At 48.4% G+C, this 26380-nt stretch overlaps 2 protein-coding genes across 3 annotated transcripts in view; both read left to right on the top strand.

Annotated features, from left to right (window-relative positions):
• The window catches only part of LOC140716217 (guanine nucleotide-binding protein G(I)/G(S)/G(O) subunit gamma-8-like), a 44108-nt gene extending 19177 nt beyond the window's left edge, over positions 1-24931 (top strand). Inside the window, exons 2-3 of one of the 2 annotated variants that reach the window (XM_073028836.1) lie at positions 14643-14743; positions 24396-24931. In XM_073028836.1, coding sequence (XP_072884937.1) covers positions 14660-14743; positions 24396-24521 — 210 coding nt within the window. In that variant the 5' untranslated portion in view covers positions 14643-14659 and the 3' untranslated portion in view covers positions 24522-24931. Of the gene's footprint in view, positions 1-14639; positions 14744-24395 lie in introns of both variants that reach the window. The other variant, XM_073028837.1, reaches the window with a different exon arrangement.
• Positions 1-26380, top strand: part of LOC140716524 (interferon regulatory factor 2-binding protein 1-like) — a 377150-nt gene that overhangs the window by 271888 nt on the left and 78882 nt on the right. The window lies entirely within an intron of this gene.

Raw genomic sequence — 26380 nt, 5'->3', positions numbered from 1 at the left:
TCCTGCAGCTCCTTCCAAAACGGCATTGTGGTACAGCCTCACTACACAGAGTGCGTTGGTTCAGTGGCTGGGGGGGGTGGGGGGGGGTTTAGGGGGTGCGTTCTGCATTTTTAGCCTTGCCACCATCCTAAGAAAGTCAAGTCAAGTTTATTGTCGTTTAACTATATCTCTTTGGCTGTCCATCGATTTTCGATGATGACTGAGGCCTGGGCAGGGTTGTATGGGAGACCGGCAGTTGCCCAAGCTGCAAGGCTTCCCCTCTCCACGCCACTGATGTTGTCCAAGGGAAGGGCATTAGGACCCAAGCAGCTTGGCACCGGTGTCATCGCAGAGCAATGTGTGGTTAAGCGCTTTGCTCAAGGACACAACACATTGCCTCAGCTAAGGCTCGAACTAACGACCTTCAGATCACTAGACTGACGCCTTATCTGCTTGGCCACGTGCCATTGAACTATATACACGTACAGCGTCAATCGAGACGATGTTTCTCCGAACCAGGGTGTAAAGCACAGTAGTACACATAACACACACAATAACTTAGGAAAGTAAGGATAAAATCTACAGATGGATTACGCATAAATAAACTAAGTAATGTGCATAAATTAAATATTGTCAGGTATGGAACAGATTAACTGGAGACACTTCGAATGCAGGGAGTTCAGAAGCCTGACGGCCTGAGGGAAGAAACTGTTTCCCACCCTGACCGTTCTTGTCTTTATGCATCGGAGTCTCCTGCCCGATGGTAGAAAGTCAAAGAGGATGCTGGATGGACGGGTGGGATCTCTGATAATACTAAGGACCCTGCATACGCAGCACTCCTGATTAAATGTCCCTGATGGGTGGTAGGGAGACCCCTATGATCCTCTCGGCCGTTCTCACAGTCCTTTGTAGGGAGTTCCGGTCTGATGCTCGGCTGCTCCCAGACCAGACGGAGACGCAGCTCGTCAGGACGCTCTCGATGGTGCTGCTGTAAAACAGTTAAGATGGCGGCGGAGGGGGAGAGGTTGAGGAGGGTCCTCGCTTGCCTCAATCTCATCGGGAAGTGGAGGCCCTGCTCTGCCTTGTTGTTCAGGGAGGAGATGTGAAGGGATCAGGTGAGGTGGACTCCCAGGACCTCGGTGCACTTAGCCCTCTCTATGGAGGAGCAGAGGGGAGGACAGGGGGCCATGGAGGAAACAAAAAGAGGAGGAGGGAGCCCCAGAGGTAGGCAACGGGCAGGCAAGGAGATAAGTTGAAAGAGGGAAGAGGGGATGGGGAACGGTGAAAGGAGGAAGTTCGAGAAATTGATGTTTAGGCCATCAGGTTGGAGGCTACCCAGACGGAATATAAGATGTTGTTCCTCCAATCTGGTTAGAGATTTGCATTAATGGGCAGGTGTACCTAATAAAGTGGCCACTGAGTGTATGTGTTGCAGGTCCACAGTGCTTGAGAATTATTAAAATGACTGTCCAGCAGTAAGCCTTGGTTTGCATCTTTGTTTTGTCCTTATGCCTGGTTACCTTGACCAGGAAGGGGAGCCCAGGCTTTCAAAGGGCCGTGCTCAGCCCGGAGTGACAACACCATGCCTGCCCGCCGTCTCTGTCACTTTACCACCTTCGCTGCCCCCTTGCTGAACCTCCACGCGGAGGAAAGGCTGCGCAGAGGCGCCTGCGCTCCGTTCTGTTGGCGCACCGTCTTAACCCTTCCCTCGCTGCACCGCTCACCTTGCTGTCTCGGGGCGGACAGTCACCTTGGAGCTGCGGGGGGGCAATATTGAGGGGGGCGGTGGGGGGTAAGTTGGCGAATTGGCGCACAGGGGTACGGTGAACAACTGCACTTCTCAGGCCACCCGCGTGGATCAGAATCAGGCTCAGCATCACCGGCAATTTGCTGTCTTTGCGGCAGAGAGGCAAATACAAAAAGCCCTCGCTACAGTACATATATATGCGCTTTAGAGTTTTGCACAGTACCGTAGGCTTTCGGGCTCTTGTGCCTTCTGCCCGATAGGAGGGCGGCATGAACGTTGAGAGAGGGTGACCCCAGAGGGGGAGGAAGCTGGGAAGGTGAATACCAAGGTGTGCTGGGCTGATGATTATGGGACTCGTGGGCCTCATCTTCGTCTTGTGGACGACCCTGCCCATTGCCTTTGGCCCTCTTCATTAGAAAACTGCTCCACTGCTTTCCCACCACACGCTAACCCACACCATCTCCTTCCCCCTGTCCTGCGCTGTGTGACTTGTGTCGGCTTCCAGTCCAGTAACAACTTAAGTTTCTAATTCTCACCATTTTTACAAGTTCCTCCACGGCCTCACCCCTCCTAATCTCTGAATTCTTCATCGGGCCTACAAACTACAAGTCGACTCATTTGATCTTCCCTGAACACAAGTGCTCCAGTATCTTCGGAATCTGATTTCTGGACTTCCTTCACCTATATCTCACCATCTCCCTGAACGTTATTCCTGTACACCGGTAAACCTTCCGAATCTTTGCATTTCCTGATTTGCTAGGACTTGAGGACCTGAGTTATTAGGAAAGCTTGAAAAGATTACAGTATTTTTCCTTGGGATGTAGGATGAATGAATTTCTCATTCATTTACGAGACGTGGGTGTCACCAGTTAAGCCGGCATTTATTGCCCGTCCCTAGTTGCCCTTGAGAAGGTGGTGATGAGCTGCTTTCTTGAACCGCTGCGGTCCCTGGGGTGTAGGTACACCCACAGTGCTGTTAGGGAGGGAATTCTGTGATTTTGACCCAGCGACAAAGAAGGAACAGTGATATGTTCCCAATTCAGGATGGTGAGTGACTTGGAGGGGGATTTCCGAGTGGTGGTGTTCCCAGGGATCTGCAGTTCTTGTCCTTCTAGATGGTGGTGGTCGTGGGTCTGGAGGTGCTGCCTTAGGAACTTTGGTGTGTTGTTGCATCTTGGAGATAGCACACACTGCTGCAACTGTCCATCGATGGTGGAAGGACTGGATGCTTGTGGAAGGGGTACCAATCGAGTGGGTTGCCTTGTACTGGATGATGTCAAGCTTCTTGAGTGTTGATGGAGCTGCACTCATCCAGGCGAGTGGCGAGTATTCCATTACACTCCTGACCTGAGCCTTGTAGATGGTGGACGGGCTTTGGGGAGTCAGGAGGTGAGTCACACGCCACAGGATTTAGCTTTTGACCAGCCCTGATAGGCACGGTGTTTATATGGCTAGACCAGTTCAGTTTCCTGTCAATGGTAACCCCCAGGATGTTGATAGTAGTGGATTCGATGGTGGTGATGCCACGGAATGTCAAGGGAATGAGGGGAGATCCTATAGAGATATACAAGGGGTATAGATAGGGTAAATGTAAGCAGGGTTTTTCCACTGAGGTTGGCCGAGACTAGAACTAGAGGTCATAGGTCAAAGGCGAATGATGACATATTAAAGGGGAACCTGAGGAGATTCCTTCACAGACAGGGTCTGTGAGTGTGGAACAAGCTGCCACTGGAATTGATGGATGCTGTTCGATCACAACATTTAAGAGAAGTTTGGGTAGATGGGAGGCAGGGGCTCCCAACCTTTTTTATGCTGTTAACTGAGAGGTCTATGGACCCCAGGCTGGGAACCCCTGATGGGAGGGGTAGGGAAGGCCGTAGTCCAGGTGTGGGTTGATGGGACTACACAGAATAACAGTCTGGCTCTGTTCTATTACTGATCTTCATTCAACAATGTTCCTGTAGAGCATCTTGGGATGTTTCACTGTGGTAAACGTGCCATTCACTATGTAAGCTGTTTGCCGTCCTCTAAAAGGAAGGAAGAGGGCAGGCTTCCTTTAAGATGGCCAACAAAGACCAGCATCCTGATCGCCATGGTAACACGCTACTTTCACGATGGCGTCGGCAGGTTCAGGTGTAGGGATGGAAATGCAGTGCCAGCTGCAAGATCAGGGTTCAATTCCCACGGCTGACTGTAAGGACTTTGTGCATTCTCCTGTGACCGTGTGCGTTTCCTCCGAGTGCTACGGTTTCCTCCCACAGTCCTAAAGACAAAGGGTTGTGGGCATGCTAGCTAACTATCTAGTCATTTGCTTGCTTGTTTACTTATTTATTTATTGAGATACAAAGTGGAATAGGCCCTTCTGGCTCTTTGGTCCCCCAGTTTAATCACTGCCCAGCAATTCCCCAATTTGGACCATAAGAACATAAGATATAGGAGCAGAAGTAAGCTATTTGGACCATTTAATGCTAGGTTAATTATAGGACAATTTACAACGACCAAGTAGCCTATCAAATTGCAATAGTCTATCTGATTGCAACATATAAGATTATTAAGGGATTGGACAAGATAGAGGCAGGAAATATGTTCCAGTTGCTGGGAGAGTCCAGTACCAGAGGGCATGGTTTGAGAATAAGGGGTAGGTCATTTAGGACAGAGTTAAGGAAAAACTTCTTCTCCCAGAGAATTGTGGGGTTCTGGAATGCACTGCCTTGGAAGGCAGTGGAGGCCAATTCTCTGGATGCTTTCAAGAAGGAGCTAGATAGGTATCTTATGGATAGGGGAATCAAGGGATATGGGGACAAGGCAGGAACCGGGTATTGATAGTAGATGATCAGCCATGATCTCAGAATGGTGGTGCAGGCTAGAAGGGCCGAATGGTCTACTTCTGCACCTATTGTCTATTGTCAAATGGTACTTCTTTGGACTGTAGGAGGAAACCGGAGCACCTGGAAGAAATCCACGCGGTCACAGGGAGAACGTACAAGCTCCTTACAGGCAGTGGCAGGAATTGAACCCAGGTTAGCGTGTGTTAACCACTACACACCCCCAAATGTTAGGTTAGTGTATGGGATGACACTTGTGGGCTGCCTAGCACAAGCCTCACTGATTTGATTTGATGCAAACCACGCATGCTAGACTAATCGTGTATGTTTTGACGTACATGTGACAAATAGAGCTAATCTGTTTATATTTTTTAAATAATCCCCACAAAGTGTTCTGTTTGGTGTTGGGAGCGAGGATCATGCCGACTGGGCGTCTCCAAGATCTGCCCCATGACCCCATGTGTGGCTGCACAGGGTGAACATGGGAGGAACCAATGGGAGCTTGCCATACTACTTCGTCTAAGATGGGGGGGGGGGGTTGGTCCTCATTATTGCTGCCTAGCAACCGCTTGAGAAAATTACGCTGAGGATCACACTGGACAACACATTTTTTCAAAAGCGTTACTTCCTCAGAATTTTTTTTCTCTTTATGATAGGTCACTTGAAGTTGAACACGAATATAATTTCAGAGCGCTTGCATTACATAGGCATTTGGAGAAACAAGAAATGAACTTTTATTGAATATTGAATGTAATGCGTAATGGTGCTGACGCTTTGCAATAGTTCTACTAAGCTAAAAATGTTTTGTTGATGATTTTCATTTGCACTCAGTGTCTGAGGCTTCTCGCTTAAGTGTCCAACAATAATCAGCCAGGGTTGATGGACTCCAGTTGCCCTGATTTCGTTTCTCCATGACCACAATGTCCTGGTGAAACCTTTCACCATCTCATTACCGACAGCACCAAGATTTGCAGGGAAGAAGTCTAAATGGGAATGTAGAAAATGAATCTTTGGTGACAGGTTGCACTTCACGGATTTGTATGCTTGAAGCACGTTGTCAACCAGCTGCAGGTAGTTCGGTGCTCTGTGGTCGCCAAGAAAATTTTCAACAACATCCTTGAATGCCTTCCGTGTGATTTTCTTCCATCCCACTAGAAGCTCTTCAAATTGCCTGTCATTGATGACCTGTCTGATTTGTGGACCAACAAAATGCTTGGCATCAGTTATTCTGACTTGAATTAAGAATTAAAATAACAAATATCGGCGATTTTTTAAAAAATGGTGCGCGATAAAGAAATTTCATTGTGATTTTCGCGCTCAGCAGCCTGAGATTCATAAGATACTCCCGAAAGTATTCAGGAAGCAAATTCTTTGTTGTCCAATATTATAATTGATCTGGTTAGGTTTGGAAGGTGGGGAGGGTGTGGGGTTAATGGTCTCCTGGGGCGAGCGGAGCCAGCTGTTCATCATCTGAGCAAACACCAGCTGCTGCCATCGACAAACAAGTGCTGTCAATAGTCTCCGCGTCCCCCGAACCCCTGGGACCGACTCTCAGCTGGGGCAACATATTAATTATCCATCGAGCTGGCTCAGCGAGGCCTTGGGCTCTGAATTAAAGTCAATGTATCACATCAGAGCCAGCAGGTTGCCAGGCAGTGAGATTCACATTGAAATCTAATCGGGGGCACAGGGATTTTTTTTTCCCCTTAATAGACACACAGGAGCGAGTAAAAGGCTGAATGTTAATGCAGTAGTTCAAGAGGGATTCTGTTTAAAATCGAATCCAGTCTCAGTGGCAACTTTATTAGCTACCTCCTGCGCCTGATAAAATGGCAACTGAGTGTATATTTGTGACCTTCTGCTGCTGTAGCCCATCCACTTCAAGGTTTGACGCGAGGTCCATTCAGAGATGCTCTGCACTGTTGTAACATTTGAGTTACTATTGGCTTCCTGTCAGCTTGAACTAGTCTGGCCATTCTCCCCTGAACTTTCTCATTAGCGAAGTGTTTTCACCTACAGAACTGCCGCTCAATGGATATTTTCTCTTTTCGTCTTTCTGCACCATTCTGTAAACTCTAGAGAATGCGTGAATGAAAATCTGAGTTACTCAATCCACCCCATCTGGCACCAGCAAAGTCAAAGTCAATTAGGTCGCAGTTCTTTCCCTATTTGGATGTTTGGTCTGAACATCTTGACCACGTCAGCATGCTTTTATGCTTCGAGATGCTGCTGCATGTTTGGCTGATTAGATATTTGCATTTACGAGCAGATGCACGGGTTTACCTAATAAAGTGGCCACTGAGTGTACGTGACAGTGAGTCACAAGCTGGGATATTCAGGGATATACAGAAAGAGTAACAGAGACCTACGAGTGAGTTACAGGCTGGAATTTGACTGAGGAGTTCAGAGGTCTTTCAATAAACAGATATTTTAGATTGAATTACAGGGTGGGATCTAATTGTGGGGTTTGGGGGATTTATAACGAGAGTGATCTATAATCTGGTCTCTTCATTATAGGAAGTATGTGGAAGCTTCAGAAATGGTTCTGGGGAGGTTTACTAACATGGTGCCTGGATTAGAGACCACCTCTCCTGAGGAAGGGCTGAGCGAGCTAGGGGCTCTTCTCTTTGGGAGAGAAGGAGGACGAGAGGTGATTTGTTAGAATGTATAAGATAGTTAGGAGGGATAGATGGAGTCGACAGCTAGACAATATTTCTGAGGGTGGAAATGGCTGGGGTGAGGGAACGTAATTTTAAGATGATGGGTGTAGAGTCAGCGGCAGGTTTTTAACAGAAGTGGGGGTGGGGGGTGTGCATGAAACACACTGCCAGGCATGTTGGCAGAGGCAGATTCATTCAGTGCATTTAAGGGACTCTTAGATAAGGCTCACAGATGAAAGCAAAGTGGAGGACTATGTGGGAAGGAAAGGTTAGATAGATCTTGGAGTTGGTTAAGGGGACAAAGGGACCTGTGTTGTGTCGTATGGTTCTCTATTCTATGTTCCACTGTATGTTCTATGTTCTGTTTCACGATATGTATGTTCTGTTTCACGGTATCTATATTCTATGTTCTGTTTCACGGTATGTATGTTCTATGTTCTGTTTCACGGTATCTATGTTCTATGTTCTGTTTCACGGTATGTATGTTTTGTTTCACGGTATGTATGTTCTATGTTCTGTTTCACGATATGTATGTTCTGTTTCACGGTATGTATGTTCTGTTTCATGGTATCTATGTTCTATGTTCTGTTTCACGGTATGTATGTTCTATGTTCTGTTTCACGGTATGTATGTTCTGTTTCACGGTATCTATGTTCTATGTTCTGTTTCACGGTATGTATGTTCTATGTTTCACTGTATGTTCTATGTTCTGAGTTGCACCGTACATTCTCTGTTCTGTGTTCTATGCTCTGTTGTTCTATGGCCTACTGTTTGTTCTGGACTATCCAGAAGGGAGGTGCAGGCTGGACACAGGTACAGTCATTTGATGGTAGGTTATGGTGGTTGTCCATTGTGTCTGACGATGATGGGTAACCTGTACAGGAGAGTTTTTAAAGTGGAAAAGCTGGGGCAGTTCCACCCTCTGGGCCTCGGAAGTCCGGGTTCAGCGATGCGAACGAGCGTCACAAACCGGGCTCTTCCTTGGTTGCAGAGGAGGACTGCGACACTTCCCGTGCCTCACCACGCCTTCCGCTCTCCACGGAGCGTTGCAGTACCATCTTCCCGGCCGCTGGATCTCTTTGTAGATCTCATCCGCCCAGTCCGTTGGAGCTGACTTTGCACGTCAGGACAGGCGTGTCCCCATCTCACTGGGGTACGGGGCCTCCAGACACGTTCACCTTGCTTAGCGGTGAACCGGGGTGTGGCCGCCGTCGCGTGCAAAACAGATACTTGGAGCCACAGGTGGGAGCTGAGTGTCCGGTGAGGACCAAAGCTGAGTGAGCTGCCCCAGAATGGACACGAAAACCCCCTTTCACCAGAGGTGCTGCTCCCTCCCTGGACACCCCACACACTCCTGGGAGGCCATACTGTATACTGGAATTCCATAGCGGGGTTCAGAAAGTCAAAGCCTGAGTAACGGGTACTCTGGAGGTTGTTACAGGTTGGAAGCTAATGTCGAAAAATATCTGCTGATGCGGGAAATCCGGAGCAACGCACACAGAATGCTGGAGGGGCTCCACAGGCCAGGCAGCATCTATGGAGAGGGGTAAACAGTTGACGCTTGGGGCCGAGACCCTTCATCAGGATCCAAAAAATGAGAAGTCAGAGTAAGACGGTGTGGGGAGGGGAGGAAGAAGTACAAGGAGGTAGGCGATAGGTGGAACCGTGTGAGGCGGAGGGGTGAAGTAAAGAGCTGGGAAGCCAATAGGTGAAAGAGATAAAGGGCTGGAGAAGGGGGAATCTAATAGGACGGTGTAGAAGATTGTGGAGGAAAGGGAAGGGGGAGGAACACCAGAGGGAGGTGAGGGGGAGGTAACGAGGTAAGGTGAGAGAGGGAAATAGGAATAGAGAGTGGTGAAGTTTGAAAGATTGAATTTCATGCCGTCAGGTTGGAGGCTACCCAGATGGAATATAAGGTGTTGCTCCTCCGACCTGTGTAAGGCCTCATTGTGAAGGTAGGGGAGACCATGGACCGACATGTCAGAATGGTAAAATTGAAGTGAGGGGCCACCGAGAGACTCTGCCTTTTCTGGTGGAAGCTACTTCAATGAGTTGGTTCATTCAGGGATTACTCACAGAACAAGGGGCGCCTGGCTGGACACCGATTAAGGGCTTTAGGGTTAATATCTGAAATTAAAAAATACTCACCAGGGAGATTCAATAGCAAGGAGCGTGCTACATGCTGGGATTCAACAGTGGGGTTCAGTAGTTTAAAGACAGAGTAATAGATACTCCGGGGGTTGTTATAGGTTGGACGCTAATGTCGAGGAAATCTGCTGCCGCTGGAGGTCCAAAGCAATGCACACAAAATGCTGGCAGAACTCCACAGGCCGGGCAGCGCCCGTGGAAAAGAGTAGACGTAATTATAGAGTAATTTTAATCATGGAGTTCAGGGGAGTTGTATGGAGAGTGAGAGGTAGCCAGGAGGGAAGCCAATGCTGAATTCCTTTCGAAGATTTGGAGGCCCGTAGGAACATAAGACCATAAAATATAAGAGCGGAAGTAGGCCATTCAGCCCATCGAGTCTGCTCCACTATTCAATCATGGGCTGATCCAATTCTTCCAGTCATCCCCACTCCGCTGCCTTCTCCCCATACCCTATGATTCCGTGGCTAATCAAGAACCGATCTACCTCTGTCTTAAATGCACCCAATGACTTGGCCTCCACAGCCGCTCGTGGCAACAAATTCCACAGATTTACCACCCTCTGAATGAAGTAATTTCCCTGCATCTCTGTTCTAAATGGACGTCCTTCAATCCTGAAGTCGGGCCCTCTTGTCCTGGACTCCCCTACCATGGGAAATAACTTTGCCATATCTAATCTGTTCAGGCCTTTTAATCTGAACAGGCACTCAGGGATGGGTAGCATGTTGGGAGTTATTCAAGGAGTTTGGAATTTACAGAGGGAATGTGGTAAACTAGGGAAGAAATTGGGAGGTAGTTGGGAAAGGAGGACGAGTTGGGAAGAACTGGGAGAGAGGTTGGCCTAGAAGTGGATTGAGAATGGCAAAGCAGAGTGGATTGGGAATGCTGAATGGATTCCCAAGGCAAGGGAAATGGGAATGGTGAAGTAGGGTGTGGAGGATGAGAAGAAGAATGTGGAAAGGAAGGAAGTGATGTTCGAAGAGCAGTGTTTCGGAAAGGGAGCAGCTAAAGTCCGTGAACAGGTGAGCTGCCCACTATTGAGCACATCTACACGAAATGCTGTCGCAGGAAAGCAGCATCCATCATCAGGGACCCCACCACCCAGGTTGTGATCTCTTCTGACCACTACCATCAGGAAGAAGGTATAAGAACCTCAGGGCTTGCACCTCCCGGTCCAGGAACAGTTACTACCCCTCAACAATCTGGCTCTTGAACCAAAGGAGATTCTATTGAATTGAATTGAATTGACTTTGTTTCTTACAACCTTCACATACATGAGGAGTAAAAATCTTTACGTTACGTCTCTGACTAAATGTGCAATTGCAATCATAGTAATTCATAATGATTTATAATAAATCAAACAGTCAATGTAACATAGAAATACACTCAAATCAGCATGAATTAATCAGTTTGATGGCCTGGTGGAAGAAGCTGTCCTGGAGCCTGTTGGTCCTGGTTTTTATGCCGTGGTACCGTTTCCCAGATGGTAGCAGCTGGAACAGTTTGTGGTTGGGGTGACTCGGGTCCCCAATGATCCTACAGGCCCTTTTTACACACCTGTCCTTGTAAATGTCCTGAATCATGGGTAGTTCATATCTCCAGATGCGCTGGGCTGTCCGCACCACTCTCTGCAGAGTCCTGTGATTAAGGGAGGTACAGTTCCCATACCAGGCAGAGATGCAGCCAGTCAGGATGCTCTCAATCGTGCCCCTGTAGATAGTTCTTAGGATTTTGGGGCCCACACCAAACTTCCTCAACCGTCTGAGGTGAAAGAGGCGCTGTTGTGCCTTTCTCACCATGGAGCTGGTGTGTACGGACCACGTGAGATCCTCAGTGAAGTGGATGCCGAGGAACTTAAAGCTGTTCACCCTCTCAACCCCAGATCTATTGATGTCAATAGGGGTTAGCCCGTCTCCATTCCTCCTGTAGTCCACAACCAGCTCCTTTGTCTTTGCAACATTGAGGGAAAAGTTGCTTTCTTGACACCATTGTGTCAGAGAGATGACTTCTTCCCTGTAGGCCACCTCATTATTGCTTGAGATAAGGCCAATCAATGTAGTGTCGTTGGCAAATTTCATTAACAGATTAGAGCTGTGGGTGGCGACACAGTCATCGGTATACAGGGAGTAAAGGAGTAGTTTCACTCAGCTTCACTTTCCCCATCATTGAAATGTGCCCATAACCTATGGACTCACTTTCAATAACTCTTCATCCCATGTTCTCAATATTTATTGTTTATTTATTAGTTATTTTTGTATTTGTCCAGTTTGTTGTCTTCTACACCCTGGTTGTAAAGAAGGCGAATGCAATGTTGGCATTCATTTCTAGGGGTATAGAATATAAGAGCAGGGATGTGATGTTGAGGCTCTATAAGACACTCGTGAGACCACACTTGGAGTATTGTGCGCAGTTTTGGGCTCCTTATTTTAGAAAGTATATACTGACTTTGGAGATGGTTCAGAGAAGATTCACGAGAATGATTCCAGGAATTAAAGGGTTACCGTATGAGGAATGTCTGGCAGCTCTTGGGCTGTATTCCCTGGAGTTCAGGAGAATGAGGGTGGATCTCAAAGAAACATTCCAAATGTTAAAAAGGCTGAACAGATTAGATATGGCAAAGTTATTTCCCATGGTAGGGGAGTCCAGGGCAAGAGGGCACAACTTCAGGATTGAAGGACGTCCATTTAGAACAGAGATGCGGGGAAATTACTTTAGTCAGAGGGTGGTAAATCTGTGGAATTTGTTACCACGAGCGGCTGTGGAGGCCAAGTCACTGGGTGTATTTAAGGCAGAGATAGATAGGTTCTTGATTAGCCGGGGCATCAAAGGGTATGGGGAGAAGGCAGGTGAGTGGGGATGACTGGAAGAATTGGATCAGCCCATGATTGAATGGTGGAGCAGACTCGATGGGCTGAATGGCCTACATCTGCTCCTATATCTTATGGTCTTATGGTTGAACACTGGAGTTGTGCGGTCTTTCACTGATTCTGTTATGATTATTATTCTATCGATTTATTGAGAATGCTCACAAGAAAATGAATCTCAAGTTTGTACATGGTGTCATATATGTACTTTGATAATTTAACGTACTTTGAACTTTGAAAGTGGGGTGAGGTGACGGGGGGAAATGCCCTTGTCCAAGCCCTGGGCAGGCACCTCTCCCTCTATCGCAACACAGCCACATATCAGTAGGCTGTCCCTGAGGATTGATGCCTGCTCTCTGAGGTTGCTTCTGTGAGCACAACACAAATATCATGTGGCGATTCCCAGGAGGCGCCAATCTGTGCACGGCAATGAAGAGGGAACATGTCTGGGCTCGATGGATTCCCAGGGCAAGGTTTAGTTCCACTAAACAGGGGTAATGGGGTAGGGTATGGGAGCAGTCAGGAGTTTATTATTAGCATTCAGGCCGAGCTTTTTTTAGCCTGCGTTCATTTGTTTTCCTGGAGTTTCTGACTCACACCTCTGTTCCTGACCCAGGAAGCCATGGGTTCAAGTGTCTTGGTCCTTTGTCCAGACTGATGTCTCACTGCACTGAGGGAGGTGCCAGTTTATAGATACAATATTATCACGAAGACCTGCTTGGGAGCAAAAGGATCCACGGTCACCTCATTGGAAAACGGTCACAACCCCTTGTCCTTCTGCCTTTTAAATCCTCAACCATTACCATTCGAGTTTAAGGAGATTGAGAGGGGATCTGATTGCAACTTATAAGATTATTAAGGGATTGGACAAGATAGAGGCAGGAAATATGTTCCAGATGCTGGGAGAGTCCAGTACCAGAGGGCATGGTTTGAGAATAAGAGGTAGGTCATTTAGGACAGAGTTAAGGAAAAACTTCTTCTCCCAGAGAGTTGTGGGGGTCTGGAATGCACTGCCTCGGAAGGCAGTGGAGGCCAATTCTCTGGATGCTTTCAAGAAGGAGCTAGATAGGTATCTTATGGATAGGGGAATCAAGGGATATGGGGACAAGGCAGGAACCGGGTATTGATAGTAGATGATCAGCCATGATCTCAGAATGGCGGTGCAGGCTCGAAGGGCTGAATGGTCTGCTTCTGCACCTATTGTCTATCGTCTATTGAGTTACAAGCAAAACCCCACCAACTATTTCCTACATAGCCCCCTGAATGAGCAACCCCTCCATTTTAAAGATCTTCATCTCTCTAGTAAATATCTTCAAACTGCATCCATTGCACTTATAAGGAGACCAGAACTGAACAGAGCAATTCAGATATGGCCTGACTATCCCCCCCTACAAAACCAAAACACCTCCTTACCTGTTCTGATGTTAGAGTTCACCCCCTCTCCTGCCTGCCCTTCCCCGTAGGCCAAAGACCAATAAAGACCATGTCCAATAACTCAAGTCTCCACAGACTTCTGGGGTAAGGAGAACCAAAGACAGAATCCTTTCAGAGCATTTTACTCCCTGGCCTTGCACTCAGGCCTGTTAGTACTTCATTCCCTACAGATTCCAGCTTTTCTTCTCTTTACCGAAGCGAGGACAGGCCTGTCTCTCACCATGGGAAGAGGCCATGAGGAGTCTTCCATTTCCTGGCCTCTGGGGCCAGAGGTAAGCTCCTCTCCTCCCAAGGCCTTGAGGAAACCTCGGTTCCTCTCACCAGAGGCCTCCCTGATTGTCATACACTACTGCCTTAAGCACTCTTTAAGGAGGACATCCCTCCCCCAATACCAAGGCTGTAAGGAAGCCTCTCTGCCACCTAGGTCACAAGGAAGTCTCCTTCATTCTCATACAGGGGCCAAGTAAGCTCCTCTCCACCAGAGGCCATGGAGAAGCCTCCCTATCTCTCCCCACAGGGGCCATAAGGAGGCCTCTCTGACTGTCCCATGAAGATGCCACATGAACTGATAAAGGAGGAGATACCCTCAACACCAAGGCTTTGAGGAAGGCTCTCTCTGCTACCAAGGAAGCCTCCCTCCCTCTCATACAGGGGTCAAGGAAGCTCCTCTCACTCATCACCAAACTAAGAGAAAACCAATCTCCCTCGTAACCGGGGCCAGAGTAAATCAAGACAGAAGGGGACTATTCAGCCTTCCCAACTCTGATCTTAACGAGGGGTATAGCAGGATCGAAGGGCTGAATGGCACCCTGCTGCCCCTATTGATAACATGAACTTTATCCCCCCCATTACCAGTTCCTCCTGATGTCCTGGAAGGTGCTAGCTAAATTCAGGCCCTTCTCCTGACCTCTCCTCTACGTGTCTCTCCCCTGGCCCCCCACTGCCTCTCTCCAACGTGACCTGTCTCTCCTCACTGTGTTCCTAGCAGGTGCCGAGTGAATCGTGATGCCCAACCAAACGGCCAAGATCGCCGAAGCCCGGCTGGCGGTGGAGCAGCTGAAGCTGGAGGTCCACATTGACCGGATGCAGGTGAGGCCGCGTCGCGCGGGAGACGTGAACGTCCACGGGACCCCAGCACCGGTCTGCGGCCCCGGGCCCTGCCTAGCACATTAAGGGCGGTAGGGAAGGTTTCAACTGGCACCAGTGTTGTCCTCCATTTAAGACTCTCCCTATCTCTGTAACCACAGACAGGTCTATCTCCTAATTTTGTGATCATTCCACCAGTTGTTAACTTCAGCAACCTTGTGGCCCATATCCTGCACCTGCACCCACTTCTCCCCCCCCCCCACCCACATTCAGAACTTCTTTCCTCTTGTAAGACACATAGGAGCAGAATTAGGCATTTGGCCCATCAAGTCTGCTCTGCCATTAGATCATGACTGATCAGTCTCAGTCTCCTGCCTTCACTCCGTATCTCTTCATGCCCTGACTTTCAATAATCTATCAACCTTTACCTTAAATATACCCAATGACTTGGCCTCCACAGCCTCCTGTGACAACGAATTCCACAGCTTTGCCCCATCTCTGGCTAAAGAAATTCCTCCTCACCTCCATTCTAAATGGACGCCCCTCTATTCTGATGTTATGTCCTCTGGTCCTAGACTCTCCCAATTTTGGAAACGTCCCCTCCACATCCACTCTGTTGAGTCCTTTCAACACCTGACAGGTTTCAATGAGATCCCTCCCCCTCATTCTCCTGAATTCCGGTGAGTAGAGTCCCAGAGCCACCAAACACTCCTCACATTGAGTCATCGACAGATTCAGCTGGGAATCAGGCTGCTTCCCTGACCATCAAGCATTCTGGTGAGGCCACATCTGGAGTACTGCGTACAGTTCTGGTCTCCCCACTATAGGAGGGACGTTGAGGCTTTGGAGAGGGGGCAGAAGAGGTTTACCAGGATGCTGCCTGGTTCAGAGGGCTTGTTCTGTCACGAGAGGCCGGATAAACTTGGGTTGTTTTTGCTGGCGCATCAGAAGCTGAGGGGTTTACAAGAGGTTTACAAGATTATGAGGGGCATAGATAGAGTGGACAGGGAGTATCTGTTTCCCAGGGTTGAAATGTCTAGCACCAGAGGGCGTACATAGGTGAGAGAAGGGGTAGGTTCAAAGGGGATATGAGGGGTAAGTTTTTTACTCAGAGAGTAGTGGATGCCTGGGTTGCACTGCCTGGGATGGTGGTAGAGGCAAATACATTAGAGGCTTTTAAGAGACATAGAAACATAGAAATCTACAGCACATTACAGGCCCTTTGGCCCTCAATGTTGTGCCTACTCTAGAAACTACCTAGAATTTCCCCACCACGTAGTCCTCTATTTTTGGATAGGCACGTAGATGTCAGGCAAATGGACATCGTGTAGGGAGAGGGATTAGTTTTTGGGTTTTTTGAAATTTACTTTTTAGCTGGGCCAGCACAACGTTGTGGGCCGAAGGGCTTATTCCTGTGCTGTACACTTCTATAGGCATCCCATCTGTAATTCCTCCTTCCTGGAGACCTCTCCCAGGGCCAAACATGTCCCCTGCATTCGCACCTAGCCACTCCAAGCTTTGAAGTCGTTGACCTCTATCTCCAACCTCCCACTCACTCCCGGCGACTTCCTTGCGTAGCTCTCAACCATCAGAACAAACCAAAGTACCAGCGAGGCTTCCATCAGCCAGGGTTGATCCTGGATGTTGTGTTCTAGCTGTCTCGATACAAGCCAGGGCAGTACGATACAGAGAGCAAGCCGTTGCCCACGGGGCAAGCTCCCCCTCTCCACACAGCTGATGAACCCAAGGGAACGGCGGAGACCGATACAGTTTGGTACCAGTAGCGTCGCAGGAGTTGCCAGTCAGCGTTGAACTCAACGTAGGACTGCCTTAGGGACTCCAGCTCCGGATTTTTCCCTCGGGATTTACCTCCCCCCCCACCAAAGGCTTCCCCGTGAGTGGGTATAACCACAAGGCAGCGGAGGGGCGAGGTCAGAGAGTTCCTTCTCCCAGATGAGCTGCCAACCAGGGCTGACGAGCCCCATCTGCCCAAAGCGACTGGTTTTAAGACGCCAGTACCCCACCTTAGCCCCTTCTCCTGTCAGGAGAAACAGTTCCACCAGGCTTAGTTACCCAGCCACACGGGAAGGCCAGGAGCTGGACTAGGTAGTCAGAGGCTATTTGAGACACATGTCATTGGGAGCATTTAATATATAGGGGGAGCTTATCCCTGCTACCAACCCTGCCTGTAACAACCTTAAAGAACCAAATTGAAGTGCAGCTTCATAGAATCAGCAAAGCTGGGAAGGAGACCATTCGGCCTATTGAGTAGCTGCTGACTCCCAGTCGGGCAATCACACCAGTCCCATTCTTCCCACTCTGCTCCCCACAGCCCTGCGAACTGCAGTGTTCATCCAGTATTCCCTCATGGGTCCTGACCGATGTGGTTTCCGCCATCCCAGCATTCAGTGAGCTCCTCATCCCTGCCACCCTCCGTCTGGCCTCGCGTGTGTTTCCGTCCGAGCTTTAGGTCAATCATTACAGAACGTCTCCCTGGTGCGGTAGCATGCTGGACCGCACACTTTACTGTGCAGACAACCCGGGTTCAATTCCCGCCGCTGCCTGTGAGGAGTTTGTACGTTCTCCCTGTGACCGCGTGGGTTTCCTCCGGGTGCTCTGGTTTCCTTCCACAGTCCAAAGATCTACTGGTCGGTAGGTTCACTTGTCATTGTAAATTGCCCCATGACTAGGCTAAGATTAAATCGGGGTTTGCTGGGCGGCGTGGCTCAAAAGGCTTTGCTTTACTGCAATAAATAAATTTAAAAAAAACTAACCACCAATGGGTACGTAGAGTCTCAGGGTCAAAGAGCACAGAAAGAGGTCCTTCAGCCACCCATATACACCAATCCTACTCCACCCCCATTTCTTTCCTACCCCCATTTCCATCTAACCCTCCCCCCCCCCCAAGGTTCTACCACTTATAGTGGACAACCAACCTACTAATCTTATTTATTTTTAAAATTATTTTAGAGATACAGCCTGGTGACAGGCCCTCCTGGCCTGACGAACCCGTGCCAGCCATTTCAAAGTTCAAAGTTCAAAGTACATTTATTGTCGAAGTACGCATACATGATACAACCTTGAGGTTTGTCTCCTAACAGGCAGCCACGAAATAACGACATCCAAAAGAACCCATTAAAAAGAAGACCATCGAAGGCCCAGAGAGGGAAAAAAAACAAAGCAAACAATAAACGCAAGAAAATATCATTTTGAGAAAGTCTGTCTCCAGGCCCTTAGTTCAGCATAGAGCACAGCAGTGAGATGAACCGGCCTGTCTCTCACCTCAGGCCCAGACACCCTGACCTTTACAATCTGGCCTGGCGCCTAAGATCGTCACCCAATCATTGGACCCCACCCCTTCAATTCGCCTTGCACCCGACCTTCCCGGCTTGGCCCAGCGCTTAAATTGATTGAACATCAGGCCTTCCTCTCTCTTGGCAACCTCGCCTCACCTCGGTTCAGCCACTTCGAATTGCCTCCAAGTCCAAAGGGAAGTTACAGGCTGCCGTTTGCGATGACCGTTCGCCAGAAAAGAGGGTGCCTGACTAAGTATTTTGTTGCTATCTTCGTTTCATTGGGCACCAGCCAGAAACCGCAGAGATTCACCAGCACCACCTTAAGCCACTCACACCCATGTGACCATTTAACCTACTAACCCATACGTCTTTGGGTTATGGGAAGAATCTGGAACACTCGGAGGAACCCCACGTGGTCGATAGGTTCAACAGGTGCATTTAATGTCAGGGAAATGTATACAATATACATCCTGAAATTCTTTTTCTTCATGAACATCCCCAAAGAATGAATGACAGTTAAACATTAGAACCCCAAAGCCCCCTCCCACGCACAGGCAACGAACCCCCCCTTCCCCACCAGCAGAAAAAGCATTGGCACCTCTCTCCGCCAAGCACTCAAGCATCAATAAAGACGCAGCACCTCAAAGACTACTCGTTCACCTGGTATTCAACACACCACAGGCTCTCTCTCTTTCCCTAATAAGGGAGAAACGAGGCGTCCGCGTTTCACAGCGAGAGGGGAGACATGACGAACAACTAATTGGTCTATGATGTTCGACGTCTGTTGTGTCGCTTTGTCCGAGCTCTGCGCCCAGCGAGCACAGGTCTCTGGGCACCAGCCAGCAGCCGAACCGCTGCTCCCGGTGTTCCGTGTTCTCCCGCGATGCCTCAGTTAGGGGTACCGGCCTTGAATCAGACCGCCTCCAGGGCCACGAAAATCCGACACTAGTCTTCCAGGCCGCGTCCTTGGGATATCAAAAAGTGGCCGGCCACGGTGAGAACGTACTAACTCCTGACAGACAGCGGCGGGAATCGAACCTGGGTCACTGATACTGTAACAGCGCTACCCTGACCACTATGCTGCCCTTCCTGCCTTTGAATTTAGAAAGAAGCTGTATGGTTTTGGGCGGGAGCCCATGAACCCATAAGACATAGAAGCAGACTTAGGCCATTCAGCCCATTGAGTCTGTTCTGCCATTCCATCATGGCCGACTTATTCTCCCTCTCGACCCCATGCTGAGACTGAAATCACAGTCAGAGCATTCAAATTCATCTTTATTGTCACAAGAAAGCAAGCACAGAGTATAAACACCATGGAAATTCTCTTTCTGCAGCACCGGCCCAGTTCAGTCCAGACCTGACAATCGTTACTTAAGATAAGCTTAACATCCCTGGGTGCAAGCTCTGCCCGAGGGCAGGATTGAACCTGCACCGCGGGCGCTGTGAGGCAGCAGCTCCCCCGTTGTGAGCTGGGCACTGCATCTTGCGAGGGCAGTGCGGCAGCCAAGCCGTTCGGCTCCTGTCAAACGTCTCCGCCCCCCCCTGTACTGACCACAGGGCTCAGGAATGTGTCTCTAACCGGGAACAGCCGAGCCTGCTGAGAGCTTCCTGCATTTATTTCAAAAGCACAGCGACTGCAATATTGCTGCTGCTCCCTCAGCACTGTGTACGCAGGGTTTTCGGACAAGGAGGTTTCCCTCGCTGAGACAAGGAATGGCTGGTGAGGGTACTGCCTTCCCAGGAGGTTCGAACATGAACGCGTCGGGAGCCTCCATCGTTTCACCTCCTATCTCTCTTCTACCTACAGCCTTTCTATTTATTTAAAGGTGCTCCGGCGAATGACCCCAGGAGGGAAAGGGTTAACCTGTGAGGATCATTTGATGGCTCTGGGCCTGTAACCTCCAGAGTTTAGAAGAATGAGGGGGGAATCTCATTGAAGCCTGCCGAATATTAAAGGCCGAGGCAAGGGGGTTCCCAACCCTTTGTACGCCATTAACCGAGGGGCCTCTGCACCCCAGGCTGGGAATCCCTGCTCTAGATAGAGTGGATATGTAGAAGATGCTTCCTGTAGTAGGAGAGTCTAGGAACAAAGAGTACAAGGACATCCCCTAAGAACGGAGATGAGGAGGAATTTCTGTAGCCAAGTGGGTGGTGAATCGGCAGGATTCATTGGCACAGGCGGCTGTGGAGGCTAAGTCTTCAGGTACATTTAAAGCAGGAGTTGATAGGTTCTTGATTAGTAAGGAGAAGGCGGGAGGATGGGGTTGAGAGGGGAAATCAATCAGCCGTGATGAATGGCGGAGCAGATGTGATGGGCTGGGCTGAATGGGTTCAAAGTGCAAAGTTCAAGGTAAAATTTATTACCAGAGTACATACACCTCACCATATATAACCCTGAGATCCTGCTTCTGTGGGCATACTTAGAAAATTTTTAGAACAGTGACTGTAAACTATAAACTGTGTAAATGCAGATATAAATAAATGGCAAAAAATAATGATCATGGAATAGCAATATAACAGAGACCTTAACTGAGTGTAGCTATCCCCGTTTGTTCTAGAGCCTGATGGTTGAGGGGTATTAATTGTTCTTGAACCTGGTGGGGTGAGTCCCGAGGCTCTTGTACCTTCTACCAGATGGCAGCAGTGAGAAGAGAGCCTGGCCTGAGTAGTGAGGATCTCTGATGATGAATGTTACTTTTCTACATGAACATGCTCATTAGCTGGGAGGGTTTTACCTCTGATATACTGGGCCAAATCCATTACCTTTTGTAAGATTTTCCACTCAAAGCCATTGGTGTTCCCATACCAGGCCGTAACGCAGACAGTGGACACACTTTCCACCTCACATCTGTAGACGTTTGCCAAGGTTTCTGTTGACATGCCTCATGATGTTCCTGGATCTTATGGTCTTATGGTTTTACAAATACACCTTGGAACCAGATGCTTTGTCCCAACATTTCTATTTTGACCAAAGTCATGTTACCCACATTACTCAACACGGGGGGTTCCCAACCCTTTCCATATCAGGAACCCCTACCTTTGAGCAAGGGCTCTGCGGAGGCCAGGTTGGGAGCCCATGCCCTAAACGTTTCCTATCCATCACCCATGCAGAAGGCCTTTAGCTGCTGTTAATGTGCCTGCCTCAAACCCTTCCTCTGGCAGCTCGTTACATACACCCACCACCAGCTATCCAATAAAGTTACGTCTTCAGGTCCCCTTTTAAAACTTTCTCCAAATGGCCCAGTTCTGCTCCCATGTATTATGCTCCTGTCCTGGGTCCAGCATGTAATTGGCAGCACCTCCATTCCCTCAGGAGTTTGCGAAGATTCGGCATGACATCTAAAACTTTGACAAACCTCCATAGATGTGTGGTGGAGAGAATATTGGCTGGCTGCATCACAGCCTGGAATGGAAACACCGATGCCCTTGAAAGGAAAATCCTACAAAAAGTAGTGGACACAGCCCAGTCCATCACGGGTAAAGCCCTCCCTACCATTCAGCACGTCTACATGAAATGTTGTCACAGGAAAGCCCCATCCGTCATCGGGGACCTCCACCCAGGACACGCTCTCTTCTCGCTGCTGCCATCAGGAAGAAGATACAGGAGCCTCAGGACCCACACCACCAGGTTCAGGAACAGTTACTACCCCTCAGCCATCAGGCTCTTGAACCAGAGGGAATAACTTCGCTCAACTTGACTTGCCTCATCATTGAAGTGTTCCCACAGCCAATAGGCTCACTTTCAAGGACTCTTCATGCCATATTCTTGATATTTATCGTTTATTTATATATTATTAACATTTCTTTTGTATCTGCACTCTGGTTGAATGGCCTAATTGGGCAGTCTTTTATTGATTCTGTTATGATTATATTTTTAATAGATTTATTGAGTATGCCTGCAAGAAAATGAATCTCAGGGTTGTATATATGTACTTTGATAATAAAGTTTACTTTGAACTTTAAGCAACACACACAAAATGCTGGTGGGATGCAGCAGGCCAGGCAGCATCTACAGGGAGAATCACTGTCGACGTTTCGGGCCGAGACCCTTTGTCAGGACTAACTAAAAGGAAAGATAGTAAGAGATTTGAAAGTAGTGGGGGGAGGGGGAAATGTGAAATGATAGGAGAAGACCGGAGGGGGTGGGGTGAAGCTGAGAGCTGGAAAGTTGTTTGGCAAAAGGGATACAGAGCTGGAGAAGGGAAAGGATCATGGGAAGGGAGGCCTCGGGAGAAAGAAATGGGGAGGGGAGCACCAGAGGGAGATGGAGAACAGGCAGAGTGATGGGCAGAGAGAGAACAAAAAGGGGAGGGGGGAAAAAAAACTAAATATGTCAGGGATGGGGTAAGAAGGGGAGGAGGGGCATTAATGGAAGTTAGAGAAGTCAATGTTCATGCCATCAGGTTGGAGGCTACCCAGCCAGTATATAAGATGTTGTTCTTTCTGTTAGTCCTGATGAAGGGTCTCGGCCCGGAACGTCGACAGTGCTGCTCCCTATAGATGCTGCCTGGCCTGCTGTGTTCCACCAGCATTTTGTGTGTGTTGCTTGAATTTCCTGCATCTGCAGATCTCCTCGTGTTTGCTTTGAACTTTATGTTTGATTGGGATGGTGTACAGGGAGCTTGACTCTGTGTCTAACCTGTTCTGGCTTAACTTTTAAACTTACAACAGCAGACTATAAATAGTTTAATTAGATCATTATTCTCTTTGTCCCACTTGGTTCCTGGGCCATGTGGTACCCATTAGTGCTGGAGGGTTGTACACAGCAACTGGACGTTAATAGCACTCTCTGATGGGATATGCGAGCAGAGGCATAATGTTGCATGAGGGCCAGGCGGTCAGATCAGGTGGGAGTGCGTGAGGAGACGGTGCTGACAGAGCTTTGCTCTATATCAAACCCATACTGCCCCCTCCCCGCCAGTCCTCCACCGCAAGTACCCCTCTGCGCTTGGTTCCGTGACTGAGAATAACTCAAGACCCGGACGCTCTTCATCAGCAGGTCCTGTGGAGGTTGGCAAAGCTGTAAGGCCAAAGGTACGGGAGTAGAGGTAGGCCATTCAGCCCATTGAGTCTGCTGCACCATCCAATCATGGCTGCTTATTTTGATCAGCCCTATTCTCAGCCTGCTCCCCAAAACCTGCAGCCCATGACCTATCAGTCTGTGTCCTAAATAACCCAATGACTTGGCCTCTACAGCTAGCTGCAGGAACAGCTTTTACGTTTTCATCACCCTCCAGCTGAAGAAATTCCTCCTCATCTCACTCCTAAAGAGACTCTCAGATGAGGCCCTTGATCCTGGACTTCCCTGCTAATGACAACATCTCCTCCACGTTCACTCTAAAGGTTTTTTTTTTGCGACTTGCTCACAAAGCACCCACGTCTTATAGTCTGATGGAATACCGCGTGCTCGTTGTGGATAATGAGGAAGGTTTTCATAGCTTGCAGAGAGATTTAGGCCAGTTAGAAGAGTGGGCTGAAAGATGGCAGATGGAGTTTAATGCTGAGAAGCGTGAGGTGCTACATTTTGGTAGGACTAATCAAAATAGAACATATAGGGTAAATGGTAGGGCATTGAGGAATACAGTAGAACAGAGTGATCTTGGAATAATGGTGCACAGTTCCCTGAAGGTGGAATCTCATGTGGATAGGGTGGTGAAGAAAGCTTTTGGTATGCTGGCCTTTATAAATCAGAGCACTGAGTATAGGAGTTGGGATGTAATGTTAAAATTGTACAAGGCATTGGTGAGGCCAAATTTGGAGTATTGTGTACAGTTCTGTTCACCAAATTATAGGAAAGATGTCAACAAAATATAGAGAGTACAGAGGAGATTTACTAGAATGTTACCTGGGTTTCAGCACCTAAGTTACAGAGAAAGGTTGAACAAGTTAGGTCTTTATTCTTTGGAGCGAGGAAGGTTGAGGGGGGACTTGATAGAGGTATTTAAAATAATGAGGGGGATAGATAGAGCTGACGTGGATAGGCTTTTTCCATTGAGAGTAGGGGAGATTCAAACAAGAGGACATGAGTTGAGAGTTAAGGGGCAAAAGTTTAGGGGTAACACAAGGGGGAACTTCTTTACTCAGAGAGTGGTAGCTGTGTGGAACGAACTTCCAGTAGAAGTGGTAGAGGCAGGTTCGATTTTGTCATTAAAAAAAAATTGGATAGGTATATGGACAGGAAAGGAATGGAGGGTTATGGGCTGAGTGCAGGTCGGTGGGACGAGGTGAGAGTAAGCGTTCAGCACGGACTAGAAGGGCCGAGATGGCCTGTTTCCGTGCTGTAATTGTTATATGGTTTTTGGTTATACGTCGCTGAATCTAATTGTGACTCCTTTCCTTCTCCACCGCACCCCTTTCAGGTCTCCAAAGCGGCAGCCGAACTTCTCGCCTACTGTGAGGAGCACGCCAAAGAGGATCCTCTGGTCACCCCTGTCCCCAACTCAAGCAATCCGTTCCGAGACAAGAGCATGTGTGCCATCCTTTAGGGGCGACCTCGACTCACACCTTTCCCACAATCCCTCCCCCAATCCCGTCAGCCCCAGTCTACTTTGGAAGGTGTGAAAGTTGGCCGTCTGATGGAAGATCAGTGCCTGCCGATGGATTTGTTAATATACTCTTGCCGAGTACCAGTTTACTAATAGAAGCAAAGCTCCAGAGAGGCCTCAAAGCTCCCAGCGTAGAGAAAAGGGAAATAACAGCTCACATATCGGGACTGAAGACAATATTTATTGATGTCCCGGGTCAGTTCCTGTCCCATAGTGCCCTTCAACACATTAGCCAACGGATCAACAGACGCCTTTGTTTAATCGGTTATCGTTCTGAGTTTGTCAATCCTCCAGGGCGCAAATAAAGCTCAGAAAAACAAAACATCAGGTGGATTAAAGAGTGCGAACACGCGCCTTGTTTCCCCTTGCACACTCACTGACTTGTTGTTAGAGATGGGGCGGGGGGTGGGCGGGGAATCGGGCTGGAATGACAGCCAAGGCCACCAATCAGGGCTGACTTTCAGGTAGTTGGATGCGGAGCGCGGGTAGGCGGAAAATGAGGTGACATTGTGAAGATTTTTTGGGACAACAGCTCACGGACACCTGGGACAGGAGAGCTATCAGGGACCTACTGGCAATAGTCCCAGAGAACATCGAACATAGGTACAGCATAGGAACAGGCCATTCGGCCCACAATGTTGTACTGAACCAGCTAAAAATCAAATGAAAGACACCCAAACACTAATCCCTCCTACCTACACAATGTCCCTATCCCTCCATCTTCCTCACATCAATGCGTCTATCTAAACATCTCTTAAAAGCCTCTAATGTATTTGCCTCTACCACCATATCAGGCAGCGCGTTCCAGGGATCCACCTCTCTCTGAGTAAAAAACTTACCCCTCACATCCCCCTTGAACCCACCCCCCTCTCACCTTCAATGCACGCCCTCTGGTATTAGACATTTCATCCCTGGGAAACAAATACTCCCTGTCCACTCTATCTATGCCTCTCATAATCTTGTAAACCTCTACCAGATCTCCCCTCAGCCTCTGACGCTCCAGAGAAAACAGCCCAAGTTTATCCAGCCTCTCGTTATAGTCCTCTAAACCAGGCAGCATCCTGGTAAACCTCTTCTGCACCCTCTCCAAACCCTCAACATCCTTCCTATCGTGGGGCAACCAGAACTGTACGCAATACTCCAGATCTGGCCTAGCCAGAGTTTTATAAAGTTGCAACTTGACTTCTGAACTCAACGCCTCGACTAATAAAAGCAAGCATTCCCTAAGCCTTCTCAACCACCCTATCGACCTGTGTAGCCACTTTCAAGGAGCTGTGAGCTTGGATTCCAAGATTTCTCTGTTCAGCAACACTGTTAAGAACACGGGTAAGGATTCTCCCCAGTTAGCTGTTGTCAGCTAACGTTAGGGATGTCCCTTCGTAAACACGATACACTGAAGCTCCTTCATATTTCTTCTTCCACCCAGAATGGGAGGTGTCAAGTTAAAAGGTCAAGTTCACTGTCATTCAAACGTGTACCTGGATACTGGCAAATGAAACTATGGGTCTAAGGTGCACAACACGGAAAGTACTAGACAGTAAGACAGACAGACATACTTTATTGATCCTGAGGAAAACTGGGTTTCGTTACAGTCACACCAACCAAGAATAGTGTAGAAATATGGCAATATAAAACCATAAATAATTAAATAATAATAAGTTAATTATGCCAAGTGGAAATTAGCCAGGACCAGCCTATTGGCTCAGGGTGTCTGACACTCCAAGGGAGGAGTTGTAAAGTTTGATGGCCACAGGTAGGAATGACTTCCTATGACGCTCAGTGTTACATCTTGGTGGAAT

This window comes from Hemitrygon akajei, chromosome 25 (assembly GCF_048418815.1).
Source record: "Hemitrygon akajei chromosome 25, sHemAka1.3, whole genome shotgun sequence".
In the NCBI taxonomy this organism is placed as follows: Eukaryota; Metazoa; Chordata; class Chondrichthyes; order Myliobatiformes; family Dasyatidae; genus Hemitrygon; species Hemitrygon akajei.
The sequence above is the reverse complement of the archived record's forward strand: the minus strand, read 5'-3'. Positions and strand labels throughout refer to the sequence as shown.